At 38.7% G+C, this 13,697-nt stretch overlaps 2 protein-coding genes across 2 annotated transcripts in view; one reads left to right on the forward strand and one right to left on the reverse strand.

The window, feature by feature from the left end:
- Positions 1 to 252, reverse strand: part of LOC139937061 (cold shock domain-containing protein E1-like) — a 20,420-nt gene extending 20,168 nt beyond the window's left edge. Inside the window, exon 1 of the mRNA XM_071932043.1 lies at positions 177 to 252. The gene's annotated coding sequence lies outside the window, so the exon portion shown is untranslated. The remainder of the gene's footprint in view (positions 1 to 176) is intronic.
- On the forward strand, positions 247 to 10,858 carry LOC139937062 (protein arginine N-methyltransferase 3-like). The gene is made up of 13 exons (XM_071932044.1): positions 247 to 313; positions 1,319 to 1,531; positions 1,888 to 1,937; positions 2,510 to 2,618; positions 3,032 to 3,224; positions 4,098 to 4,308; positions 5,057 to 5,178; positions 5,538 to 5,610; positions 6,125 to 6,230; positions 7,116 to 7,303; positions 8,022 to 8,108; positions 8,645 to 8,695; positions 9,220 to 10,858. The coding sequence occupies exons 1-13, from the start codon at positions 250 to 252 to the stop codon at positions 9,415 to 9,417; spliced, it is 1,665 nt and encodes a 554-aa protein (XP_071788145.1). The 5' UTR covers positions 247 to 249; the 3' UTR covers positions 9,418 to 10,858.
- The last annotated feature ends 2,839 nt before the right edge of the window (positions 10,859 to 13,697 follow it).

The raw sequence follows: 13,697 nt of genomic DNA on the forward strand, positions 1-13,697 counted from the left end.
CGTCATTCATTTCCGTCGACAGAAAACTAAAAACAAGGTAAACTCGTCCAGTAACGATACTGACGCGACCATTGTTTTGACATAAACCATCTCAAAACAACTACGAAATAAAAACCTGAGTTTATTTGAGTAAATAGTTTCTTAAAAATAAGGAAATTTCGTCTCTAAAAACTCACCTCAACACAGCGCGGCAGCACGTCCACCTCAGCACCATGTTTTTGAGGACAGGGAAAGTGGAAGGGCGCCCTCATGTGGTCCACAGAAATCAAGATGGCGAGATCCACGAAAGACACATGTTTTCTGTCCAGAAATGGTAAATACAATAAAAAGTTACATGAATCTTATTTGTACTGATTTGTTTTGAAATCTCGTGGATTTTGTGTCCCCGTGATGAATTTTCTATTCTGAACTTAGTTCAATGTATTGCTAGTAAATATTTCTGTGTGTTGTCATGTCGCTGCTCTGCTGATCTGCTGATAATGAATTATAATTATATGATGACCAATAAAATAAAATAAATTAAAAGTAGGTCATCACTAATAAAGTCATTAAAAGTGAAGTGGGTCAAGAAGCCCCGCCCATTTCTTCCACGTACTTTTTTCTAAACTGCTTTATTTGGAATGGAGGAATATTTAGTTTGTTGAAAAGAATACAGAGTAAACAAATTATGGGGAATAGAGTACGACATAAGCTTAAGAAAACATTCTGTCAAATAAAAATATATAGCCTAAGTAATAATAATACTAATAATATAAAAAAGTTAATTTATACTCATAAATATAAAATACCCCAGACAGTTTATCTGCTCCTAGTGGAGAGTGCATCACGTGGGTGTGTTTAAACGGTTGATAATGACCAGCTGGAGCTGTTTATAACCGGCTGGATTCCGCAAGTCGGGCTGGCGCGTACGCCAATATTATCACGCTGAGTGCGCAATTCATAGCTATTAGTAACAGCGCAAATTCTACACACAGTACACACAGCCCACGCGCAACAGATTCTTCACAAATTAATTTTTAAACTTTGAATTTCAAATCACACTGCAACGACCCTGCCGGTTTTAACCGGCTGTTTAAGAACTCGTCATTACCCTTTTATTCCCTTAATAAAAATCATTATTTTTGTATTTAAACTGGATGGAGGATTTGAATCTAGTCCCACATTACAGAAAAATAAGTGGATTTTAGAAAAAGAGTTATTCTTTTTACCCACAATCTAGATTTTTGTTTATGATCAATTATTGACCCACCATTCCAACACCCATGTAATCAGAGGACCAGTAATGCCACATCATTTACTTATTTTCTTTCATCACTAGGTGAGAAAGATGTCGACGAAACCCTCTTGAACGAGATGGAAGATGACGACGATGAAGAAACCTGGTTAGAATGTGATGACGAGACAGAGGGGAGCAACCAAGATGCAAGATGTCTGTTTTGTGAAGCCATGCTACCATCGCCTGAAGATGTCCTCTTCAATCACTGTCCAAAGATCCATGACTTTGACATCAGAATAAACCGGAGGAAATATGGTAGATTGTCTGGGTTTCTTGTTCTTCTTCTTCTTCCTTTTTAAAGACCCTGGACACTATTTGTAATTGTCAAAGACCAGTCGTCTCACTTGGTATATCTCAACATTATGCAGAAAATAAGAAACCTGTGAACATTTTAGCTCAATCGGTTGTCGATTTTGAGTTTGAGAGTAGTTAATTTTTCTCAGAAGTAAACAATTTCTTAAAATAGAACCAACAAGGCCAAAATCAAGCCAAATTGGTGAAGATTTGTTTAAATCCGTCAATATGATTTACTTCTAAACTGGTTTGAGTTCTACTAATCTATCGTTCAAGTTCAGCAGATAACATTTTGTACTACTTTTGATTTGCTTCAGATATGGACTGCATTGCTTTCATCAAAATGGTCAACTATATTCGCTCTAAGGTAAATAAAACACTTTTATGAAAACAAAATTGTGATAAGAAGCCATTTTGTGTCAAAAAAGGCTTCGGTGAATACAGGGTGCCACACTAGTCTGCATATTGGTTGTGCTCATAGAGTTATATATAAGAACTAGAGGGCGCACTGGTGATGCTTCTTGCACAAACACGACGAGACCGCGAGAAAACACACGCACCATTCTGCACGCGCGTTGAATACGAAGTACACGTTGGAGTATGTGTTTATTGAACGCTGACGCGATGCTGTTTTGTCAACTTACAAAGTGGCGTGTCATGGCCGAGCGGTTAAGAGCACCGGATTCAAGCTCTGGTGTTTGATCTGCAGGGTGTGGGTTCAAGTCCCTGTCGTGACACTTGCCACGTAAAATTGGGGAGGTAGTTCTTTCTGCTCTACTGGCCAGGCTTCGGACTGATGATACCCAAGCCTACATCCGTATGGACTGTAACAGGGGAAACCCTGTTTCAGCCCTAGGAGTAGTGGCAAAGACCTCTGGAAAAAATAATTGTAGCCCACAGTACAAAATCTTCTTACTGTTTCTTTTGATTACTTTCTAGAATTCAACTAGTTCGGATCTGAATAACATCAATCCTACGAGCAATGCACCCTGGGCCAGCGATGAATATATGAAGCCCGTACTGGCAAATGATGCTCTGTTATTATTCGGTAAGCAACAACTGTATACTAGAACCCTCCTATGACCAACCTTTTGTCTCTTAAGTGAACTCAATCACTGTAGCTCGTAAGCCTGAGGAAACCTGTAAACAAGGGTGCTTGCTTACACCAAAAACACCAGGCTGGAAGTTTATCTATCATTCCAAACCACGGGGGATGACATTGCATGGTCAGACAGAAGAAGGGTTAAGTGATTGTGCATTTTTGTGAGGGTAAAAACACTAATCCTCAGAGGCTAGAGGACCTGGTCCCCCTCCCCTTTGGGGCATTTTCCCAAGATTATTTTCTTGCACTCGATCGTCTCATCTATGTGTTCACATGGCTTGGGTATGTACATGTATGCTCTCGCTAGAGCTTACTTTCCAGTAACACTGCATCTTCACTCATTCGCTCGTTCCCCACAGATATTGAATCTCTTGACAACGGAAGTTTATCAGAAACATCCCAAGATAACACGTCAGGTGGTCGCCAAGACGACATATCAGTTCCAGCAGAGGAGTATCGGGCACTCCTTCAGAGGTTACAGGCCGCGGAGCAGAGAGCAGCCATCGCGGAAGAGTCATTGTCAAGAGCAATGCAGGATCTTAACATCACTAAGTAAATATTTTTCCTGAAAATTGTCTGTGCTGAGTGGGTAACTATTTTTGCTTTGACTGCAGAGCAGACGTCCAGAAGTTTCCTCCATTTGCTGCGTTTTTCGGTGATTACTGTAAAAGCCTTTTGGGACCAGGAAATTTACAGTGTCTCCCCATGATATGAATGAAAGAAAGGCAAAATATATGTACTATAAGTGGGTCTTTGTCCTGATATCTCGAGCAAGAATGATGAATAGCACTGGGTTATGAATCTGATGATTCTAACGCTTTTGAAATCACTAAATGCTGACTTGCTGTGTCGAGACTGAAGAATACGGCCCATAGAAAAGGTGCTTTAAAGTGTGTGCTGTAAGGACCTGGGCCCAATTTCATGGCTCTACTTACCATATGCAAATAATTTGCACTTACTTAATTTGAAATTCCACGCTTACTTCAAATGCATTTCACAGTTTAGTAGGGAATATCGGCTTGTGTGTGTGCGTACTCCGCGTTACTAGGCATTTTTTCGCCAAGACAGAAAATCGCCGCCTGCCTTGCAAACAAAGAATGGTGCTCACAAGCGCAGAACTCGTCAGTAAGCAGAACCGTGAAATTGGGCCCTTGTCATCTTTAGCCATGCGGAGAAACTTACAAATACTACCGACAATTAAATTTGCAGTATAACTCTATCAACCACAAGCTCTCCATAATCGGTGAGCTTTCCTTGATTCGAACCCACAACCTTGTGATTTCAAGTCATGCAGTCTAACCACAAAAACAAGCAGACCACGGTGTAACGGCCATGTCTCTAGGAAAACTGTCAGCCGCTAAAAGAACAACAACCCAGTCGTGATAATTTTGTCATTTGTGTCACCCCCAAAAACCTCCTTCACAGAGAATTTGCCCTGAAAGTCTTAGCATCTCCAGGCAGTGATGGAGACAAGTTGTCATCCTCTGCTGCCCCGGATAAAACCCCTGAGGAAGACCAGGCTTATTTTGACTCCTACGCCCACTATGGCATCCACGAGGAGATGCTCAAGGATAAAGTCAGGACGGAAAGCTACCGAGACTTCATCTACGACAACCAGCACATCTTCAAGAATAAGGTATAGGACTCTACACTGTTTCCAGGAGTGATCGATGTCACCGGGCCATTTTATTTTTCCCAGTATGTGCTGTTTTCTCACAACCCCTTGTATTGGTTATCTAACATTAGCCGGCTTATGGCACATTTTAATAAGGCTTGTCGCTAAGTCTTGTAGGCTGCAAAAGAGGCAACAAGTGAGAGCAACTGGTCCCCTCTCATTGTTCTTTGATGTTGTGGTGCGTCTCAGTGTAGGTTGAATATGTAAAAACCTTTTGGATTGGAAATGCATAAAAAATGCTTGAATTTGACACGTGTTCAAATCCTGCCAATGAAACCATGTGAACAGTGTGGATTGGGTTTTCAGTCCCTATAAAGTGACCATAAATCGCAGGCATGCAACTCTTCCGCGTTTCGGATTTTTTTTTTTTCAGATTTTTTTTTATAGCCTAATATATGCCTGGCAACAGCAGTGTAGAACTACAATCATGTAAAATAAGCCTAGTACATGCTAACAATGCACCTAAGAGCATAATAAACCTCAACATTTTCTAGGGTACCATTGTGGGTATCATGTCCCGTGGCGTTTCGGCTGCCTCGCTCCGCACTTGTGTTGTGCCTTTGAAAATGTTCCTCTTTTTTTTTCAAAGTTGCATGCCTGAAATTGAGTCAGAAGTCCTTGGAGACTACCAGGCCTCGACCCTCAACAAGAAATTTTTAAAGTGTCACAGTAAACCATTCCATCACATTCTTTGTTTTGTTAATTTCAGGTTGTGTTGGATGTTGGTTGTGGCACCGGCATTCTGTCCATGTTTGCTGCCAAGGCGGGAGCTAAGCAGGTGATAGGGGTTGACCAATCAGACATCGTCTATCAAGCCATGGATATTGTCAGGTAAGTTTATTTTTAGGTTTCAAGGGTGGTTTGCCTTTCTTTGTTTGATTTTGCTACATGATCACAGAAATGCAAGCCATTGTTAACAGTTGACTAAATTTGTCAGCCTTAAGTGGTATCAAGGAACTATAACTGTAGTTTCAAACTCCGGAATTTATTGTTGGAACAGACAGTTTTTAGCTAAACTTGCAATTTAGACAAAAACAATGTGACAGATGGTGAGTGAACACTCACTTTCACAAAGCCTCAATAAAAATCTCGGTAAAATTATCAAGAACCAGGCCTCGTTGGGATTAAACCACTAGTTGAAAACCTCTTCACCACACATTGATTCCCTTATTTATATTTTGACTTGATAGGCAGAACAAACTTGAGAATACTGTAACGCTGATCAAGGGAAGGGTTGAAGACATCACACTCCCTGTCGACAAGGTATGTATTAATAATAAAATCTTGGGAGGCTATTGGTCCTTACTCGCAACAAGCAAGATGCAAAGCAAGATAACAGTATGAGGCCATTACTACCGTTCAAAAGCAATCCACTTGACAGAAGCCCAGAATGTCTTGCTTCTGTAAGCGCCAATTCTTAAGGATCTTTTACACAAAAGGGCCAAGTTTGTACTTTGTCCTCTGTCTAACTAGACCACTGAGCATTCCGGTGTGACAAAAGACCAGTTCGAATCCCTCATACTAAGGATCTTTTACACAAAAGGGCCAAGTTTGTCCTTTGTCCTCTGTCTAATTAAACCACTGAGCATTCCGTTGTGACAAGAGACCAGTTCGAATCCCTCATACTAAGGATCTTTTACACAAAAGGGCCAAGTTAGTTCTTTGTCCTCTGTCTAACTAGACCACTGATGAGCATTCCGGTGACAAGAGACCAGTTCGAATTCCTAATACTATAAGCACTACAATTATTACAAGCTCGTTTTGTTCATTTGCCCAGGTTGATGTAATCATATCAGAATGGATGGGATATTTCCTTCTGTTCGAGTCAATGCTGGACACAGTTCTCTATGCCAGGGACAAATACTTAACCAACGGAGGAATGGGTAGGTCATGTTATAATTTGGGGTGGGACGAGCCACGTATGCCCCTTGGTCATTGCGTGAAGATTGAAACAGGTCTTTAAAGGCAGTGGACACTATTGGTAATTACTCAAAATAATTATCAGCATAAAACCTTACTTGGTGACAAGTAATGGGGAGAGTGAGTAATGGGGAGAGGTTGATAGTAAAAAACATTGTGAGAAACGGCTCCCTCTAAAGTAATGTAGTTTTCGAGAAAGAAGTAATTTTCCACGAACTTGGTTTCAAGACCTCAAGTTTAGAACTTGAGGTCTCGAAATCAACCATCTAAACGCACACAACTTCGTGTGTGTGACAAGGGTATTTTTTCTTTTATTATTATCGCGCAACTTCGACGACCAATTGAGCTCAAACTTCCACAGGTTTGTTATTTCATGCATATGTTGAGATACACCAAGTGAGAAGACTGGTCTTTGACAATAACCAATAGTGTCCACTGCCTTTAACTTCACTTCTGAAAGGGGCACAGTATTTTTTCACTGGTAAGGGGCACCTGACCGCACCCCTATGAGGAAATTTTCAAGTTGTATTGGAACTTTGAACAGGGCAACATGGCCAAAGCACAGGACACCACGGCAATAGACCGATCCTGCACATGTCTGCCGCGCGCGCAAAGCATGTCGGACCTTAGTGTCGACCTTTGTTGCGTTGTGATTGGTCAATACGCAATGGGGCGGAGCTTAATGGATCGGTCTGTTGCTGTTGGTGCCGTGGGGTTAACTTGAGGCCTGTTGTAACATGCCTACTCTTATAGTACTCTGTGGGCATAGTGTTGTACCACTCTATTTTTATGTACAGCATAGTATCAAAGGGGATGCACTCATTTCACTTTTATTTTATTTTCTTCAGTCTATCCCGATCTGTGCACCCTGAGTTTGGTTGCCGTTAGTGACACAGTCGGCCACGCCTCCAGGGTAGCATTCTGGGATGACGTGTATGGATTTAAAATGACGTGCATGAAGTCTTGCGTACTAGAGGAGACGTCAGTGGATTTTATAAACGCTGCTACGGTCATGTCTGATGCAGCGATGGTCAAGGTAAACGAATACATAACACAAATTTGCCACATGTGGTGCTGAAGGTATATAAGATGATATTGGGAAAACTGTCTTTAAATTGTTTAAAGCCATTAAACACTTTCGGTACAGGAAAAAAAAAAAAAGGTCACAGATTTACAAATAATTTACAGGGTTTACAGAAGGTAATGGTGAAAGACTTCTCTTGAAATATTATTCCATGAAATGCTTTACTTTTTGAGAAAACATTAAAACAATATAAATTCTCGATAGCGAGAATTACGGATTTATTTTAAACACATGTCATGACACGGCAAAACGTTTTCCCGTTATTTTTTCTCGACTTCGATGACCGATTGAGCCTAAATTTTCACAGGTTTGTTATTTTATGTATAAGTTGTGATACACGAAGTGTGGGACTTGGACAATACTGTTTACCGAAAGTGTATAATGGCTTTAAAAGGTAGGCCTATATCATTGTTATGTACTCTTTAAATCAAGATGAAGTATAGTAAAAGATGATTTTGAACTAAACAGCTCTGAAAATGTCTTTGAATCATGATGAAGTTCAGTATATGAGGTCTCGGGCAAAGTGCGAAAAGTATAAGTTTGGTGTAAACACAATTGAACAAACTCTTGGTGGATTTTGATAAATTCAAACAGCAGCATTATCATTGAGAGCATTTGAGAATTATGAATTTTTCAATTATTGATGTCAAGTTATGCTTCAAACTTACAGTGTTTAGACGTAACCAGCGTGAATGTTAAAGACCTTGATTTTACAACAGACTTCAAACTGAGAGCGTCAAGGGACGGGGAGTGTACGGTAAGTTTCAGTCATTTTTTACAAGCAATCAACATAGTTTTCTTTTTTTCTCCAGGAGGATGGGGTGGGGAGGGGATTGTATGAAAGATACAACCATCAAATCTTCTAAGATACCAAGTATTACTAATGTTACAAAATAGAATATTAAAAGAAAAATTATAAAGTGCAGTAGTGCCGCAAAACGGCCTCAAAGCATTGTGAACAAAAACACAGCTAGATAAATAGACACAAGCCATGAGCAAAATTTTGTTTTTAAAGTTACAATAAAAAATACTACCAGAGAAAACATGTTAAGATAAGGCGCTCTTGTTGGAGTGTTCAGATAGTCTTCTTGGGAAGGGAATGTGATTTGTCAGTTGAGCCAGTTTTATGGTAAGTGTTGTGACAAACACAAACGCATAAAGTTGTGACAGGTTGGCAAAAAAATAGTTACCAGTCAAGAAACCACAAAGTTAACACAGTGTTTAACTATTTCAGTTCTTGTGTTTGTAGTTGATATTGTTTTAGTTCTGATTAAGTTTAACTTCTTTTCACAGGCGATTGTCGGATACTTTGATGTAATTTTTGAAAAGAACTGCAACAAGACAGTAAGTCAAGATTCTTTGAATGAAAGGGGGATTGGTTAATGGGTTGGATGAAGCGGAAAGAATTAAAAGACTTTAAACAATCGTTTTTGAATTGCAAACTCAATTGTCTTCAATGACAGCATTTAAGATGTCAATATTTCTCAAGACGACTGGTGGCAGTATCAACTTCATGCCAAGCAAGTCTTCCGATTAAAAATCAACAATAGTTAAGTTTTGTGAATCCTGTTCTGTTCAAGAACTTATTAAGACACTTTCTCAAGATGGTGATTTTGTTGGTGGTATCATGAGCTTTTCTTTTTAAGGCAGGTTATCCTTTTGTCTATTGTCAAAGACCAGTACTTGGTGTATTCCAACGTAAACATAAAAGCCTGTGAAAAATTTGGCTAAATTGGTTATTTAAGTTGCAAGGAAATTATCAAAAAAAAAAAAAAAACTTGTTGCATAGAATGATGTCTTTTTATGCCTGAGAAAGGCTTCTAATTTTTTAATAGCAATTCACCCTCTTATGCATTTTCCGCCCCCAGGTTATGTTTTCCACTGGTCCAAGCAGCCAGCGTACCCATTGGAAACAAACAGTATTTCTCCTCAGGAAGCCTATTCCATTAAAAGCGGGGGAAGTACTCGCCGGAAAGATCAACTGTCAGAAGGACACAACAGACTCTCGGAGTCTTATCGCGACCTTTGAACTTGAGGGGGAGAAAATTAAGTACTTGGTGAGGTGATTGAGACATTTTGGTGGGAAGGGGGGATCTTTTGGAGAGGAGTATAAAATTGTATTTTATAAATAATTGAATTGTACTATAAGACTTCAAGGCAATAGACACCTTTGGTAATTGTCAAAGACCAGTGTTCTCACTTGGTGTATTTTAACATATGCATAACATAATTGCTAAATGCAATTGGTCATTGAATTTGCAAGAGAATAATGAAACAAAAAACGCCTTTGTTGCACAAATGTGTGTGCTTTCAGATGCCCAATTAAAGGCTTCAGGCCTGAAGTTTTTAAATATATGAGTGAGAAGTTACCCGTTACTTCAAAGCGAGCGGTTTCTCACAATGTTTTTTACTATCAACAGCTCTCCATTGCTCATTCCCAATAAAGTTTTTATGGTAGCAATTATTTTGAGTAACTACCAACAGTGTCCAGTGCCTTCAAGTGTTTTGGAGAAGGAAAATTTACCAAAGTCATTTTCTTAAACTGATCAAATTGCTTATAAGTGATGTTGTAAGATGTCCACACACAAACATGTTGCAGGTAATTGGCTTCAAGACATTGGACACTATTGGTAATTGACAAAGACCAGTCTTCTCACTTGGTGTATCTCAACATATGCATAAAATGACAAACCTGTGAAAATTTGAGCTCAATTGGTCGTCGAAGTTACAAGATAATAATGAAAGAAAATAACACCCTTGTCACACGAAGTTGTGTGCTTTCAAATGTTTGATTTCGAGACCTCAAATTAATTCTTAATCTGAGGTATCAAAATCAAATTTGTGGAAAATTACTTCTTTCTCCAAAACTACGTTACTTCAGAGGGAGCCGTTTCTCACAATGTTTTATACTATCAACCTCTCCCCATTACTCGTTACCAAGTGAGGTTTTATGCTAATAATTATTTTGAGTCATTAACAATAGTGTCAACTGCCTTTAAGTTCTACCTAAAAACTTACTTTTATGCTCTCCGTTCAAGACAAAATTGCTTCTAATTTTCAATTCGCCAGGCTTGAATGATTTATCATTTACACCATGCACTGACTTCAACATTTCATGGTGAGCATGTGAAAGTGCATAGGGACTATTGCCAAGTTTGTTGTAAAGACATCTGATACTTCAACGCCTGGGAGGCAAATTATTACACTGATCACATGGGAAATTTTTGATTTTGTATTACAATTTCAACATAAATTCAAGAGTTGTAAAAATAACAGCTGAGTTTTTGTTTTCCCTCGTCCTTTATTCATATCGAAAGTTGATAATAAACCATTCTCCATGAAAATCAAGATCGTTGTTCTCTTTCATTGAGCTGTGTACACAAACATTAATAATTGTGCCTGCAGGAAGTCCAGGCTCTGTGGCTCTAGTTTTGTAAACATATGATGGCATGTCACATGGTCCATTTAGTATTTCTTTTTCTAAACAGTTTACAGGTCAATGTTATTATGTAGGTATTACAAGAATTCGCCGCACATGTTTAAAAAAAAAAATGTAGTAACAAATGTTTCTAATGTTTGGATTTAACATAAAGAGAATTTAATCAACTTTATAATGTTTTGTTGACTGTTCATATTCTTCTTTTGTTTTAGTACTCTAGTTTTTTATAATATGCCCAGAAGACTTATAGATGAAATTGCAATACTTATACTACTGGTGGGGTGGGTAGGGGTATTGATCCAATCAAATCATAAGGTTGCTCCACATCATATGACAAATATGACAGGCATGATATTCTTCATTCTTTAGGTCTGGTTTCCGATGTTTTGGCCCTTTGGGAAATTCAGAAAAACTGTAGCCTGAAAAGTCTGGTGAAGCCTATTGCATGTACATGTAGGTCAGCCCAATTGACAAAATGTTCCCACTTTTTTCCAAGAACCAATTATCAATTCATGATAGCAGCCGTTTTCAGAACATACTTACTACATAAATTATCGATTGGAACAAACTACCACCAATTCTCAATGAATGGAACTACCAGTCTCTTTCAAGCAGAACTTGACTAATAAAAAACAACTTACATCTTCAAAACTAGCACCAAAGTCTCTCCTAGTTAAAACTCCAATTGAAGCATTTAGCTTAGAAGGTTTAAAGAACCATGACAATTTTTTAGGTGAATTAACATAGCACACCAATATGAAACATGAAATGTTGTATTTCTAAACAGTTCTAGACTTGTGTGTGAAATTTTTATGAAAGTTGAGTAGCGTGAACAATTTCCAATGTAGCAAAGGCTGAAAACGAAATAGTGAAAAAAAGAGGACAAAAACATATATCACCCCAAAACGTTAGTCATATAGTTAAATTTCATATAACAAATTGAAAGGACACTTTTTTAACTGCATTTTTCTGACAAAAGTTTATGTTCCATGCCAATGCTCTACAAAATTAACTTGCAACCCAGTCATTTTGTTTTCAATTAAATAACTTAACTTGTCATTGCCCTAGTTTTGTTTACATTTTGTTATTTTTTAATGTCTTATCCTCGTATTTTCTCCATTTTAAAATGCCTTTGTTCATCTATGTTTTTATCTTTCTGCCTTTTTAAATTGCACTTCAATAATTGGATCGGATCAAAATAATTGATGTTTGAAATTCGAGTTTTCCCCGCCATCCAAGAGAGATTAGCATTTTAAGTATAAATATTCATAAGCTAAACATACAACGCCCGCTTCTATTGGTCACATTTTTAGGTCGGGCGTATCCTTTGTTGCCATCACCGTGGGCCGTACAACGAGCAACTCCATTGGTTGCTCGGAAGTAGCTTGGCTTCATTTTTTATTGCGGCTGGTTCGCAATGAGGAAGGTTGTTATGAAAATGAAATGTCAAAGTAATAAACAACACTCGGAAAATGAAATGCATAAGTAGTATCAGTCGAGAGTATAAAGTACTATAAGCATGAACAATCATTAAAGACAGTGGACACTATTGGTAATTGTCAAAGACCAGTCTTCTCACTTGCTGTATCTCAACATATGCATAAAATAACAAACCTGTGAAAATTTGAGCTCAATTGGTCATCGAAGTTGCGAGATAATAATGAAAGAAGAAACACCCTAATTGTCACACAAAGTGTGCGATTAGATGGTTGATTTCGAGACCTCAAGTTCTAAATCTGAGGTCTCGAAATCAAATTGGTGGAAAATTACTTCTTTCTCGAAATCTATGTCACTTCAGAGGGAGCCGTTTCTCACATTTTTTTTATACCATCAACATATCCCCATTACTCGTCACCAAGTAAGGTTTTATGCTGATAATTATTTGGAGTAATTACCAATAGTGTCCACTGCCTTTAAATGAAAGTGGGGTCTGCTGACTCCGTTGATTGTGGACGTGTAGGTCCCAGTAGTAGTAATACACAATTGCGGGTGGTGATTTAAAGATATTCATTTCCTGGTGTTGGCTTATACTGATTTATTACTTTTCCATAATGGATAATTTTATTCAAGGCACGACAACTTGGGCATTGTATACTTTTTGTGTACACTAATTTACGCGTATCATTGTCTTCTTTGCTTTTCCCTATGATTGTTCCCCCCCCCAGATTTTTATACTCAGGCAAATTATTGTATGTGGATGCTGCATGAATCGGTATCCACATACAAGATGGGTTCAGTTCTGAAGGAATTCAACCTCCAACGGGTTAAATAATCCTTCAACGAGTAGTTCCGAGTGTTGAGGATTTTTCTTGAAAAATAAAAGCAAGGAGTCCGAGGCTTGTGGAGGAAATGAAGTTATTCTAAAATTTTGACAAACACTTTGCAAATAATGCTAGTTCTTTGGGAAAATACTCAAAAAGACAACTTGCATTTACTCTTATATTGAGAGTTGTTTTTAAATTATTTAGCTCAGTCAGAGACACACCCGACTCCCGTGTCCCATTGTTTACTGGGCTACACAAATCACTACCTAATTAGAAAAAACTTCGAGGGCGAACAAACAGGGATACTTTTGTTTAAAAGCTCCCAAGTCGCCGTGAAATCGCCGCCACCCGAGACGTGCCCGTGTTTTCTCGTTCACCGATAGAGCCATTCAAGCCAGTGGTATTACTCAAATCTGCACGAGTTCATGAGACGAGCCTCATTTCAATTCATTTCAAAACTTGGACTGCAGCAAAAAGAGTAAGCTGTCATGAAAATGGCAGCCCTCCCCCCCCCCCCCCCTCCCCCTCTTCACACCAAACGTTGAGTCCGGGCGAGCACTGAATGAAATGATGCCATTGGCATGGTACCCGACAGCACAGGGAAGACGTCTTCACCGGTATGGATGTTGGTTTAATGTTTCTA

This window comes from Asterias amurensis, chromosome 5 (genome assembly GCF_032118995.1).
Source record: "Asterias amurensis chromosome 5, ASM3211899v1".
Taxonomy (NCBI): domain Eukaryota; kingdom Metazoa; phylum Echinodermata; class Asteroidea; order Forcipulatida; family Asteriidae; genus Asterias; species Asterias amurensis.

Excerpts from the sequence above, each read along its gene's own strand:
- LOC139937062 (XM_071932044.1), top strand. The coding sequence starts at position 250 with ATGTGGTCCACAGAAATCAAGATGGCGAGATCCACGAAAGACACATGT. Across the intron at positions 5,611-6,124 it reads TCACACTCCCTGTCGACAAG|GTTGATGTAATCATATCAGA; the intron begins GTATGTATTAAT and ends TCATTTGCCCAG. Across the intron at positions 6,231-7,115 it reads CTTAACCAACGGAGGAATGG|TCTATCCCGATCTGTGCACC; the intron begins GTAGGTCATGTT and ends TATTTTCTTCAG.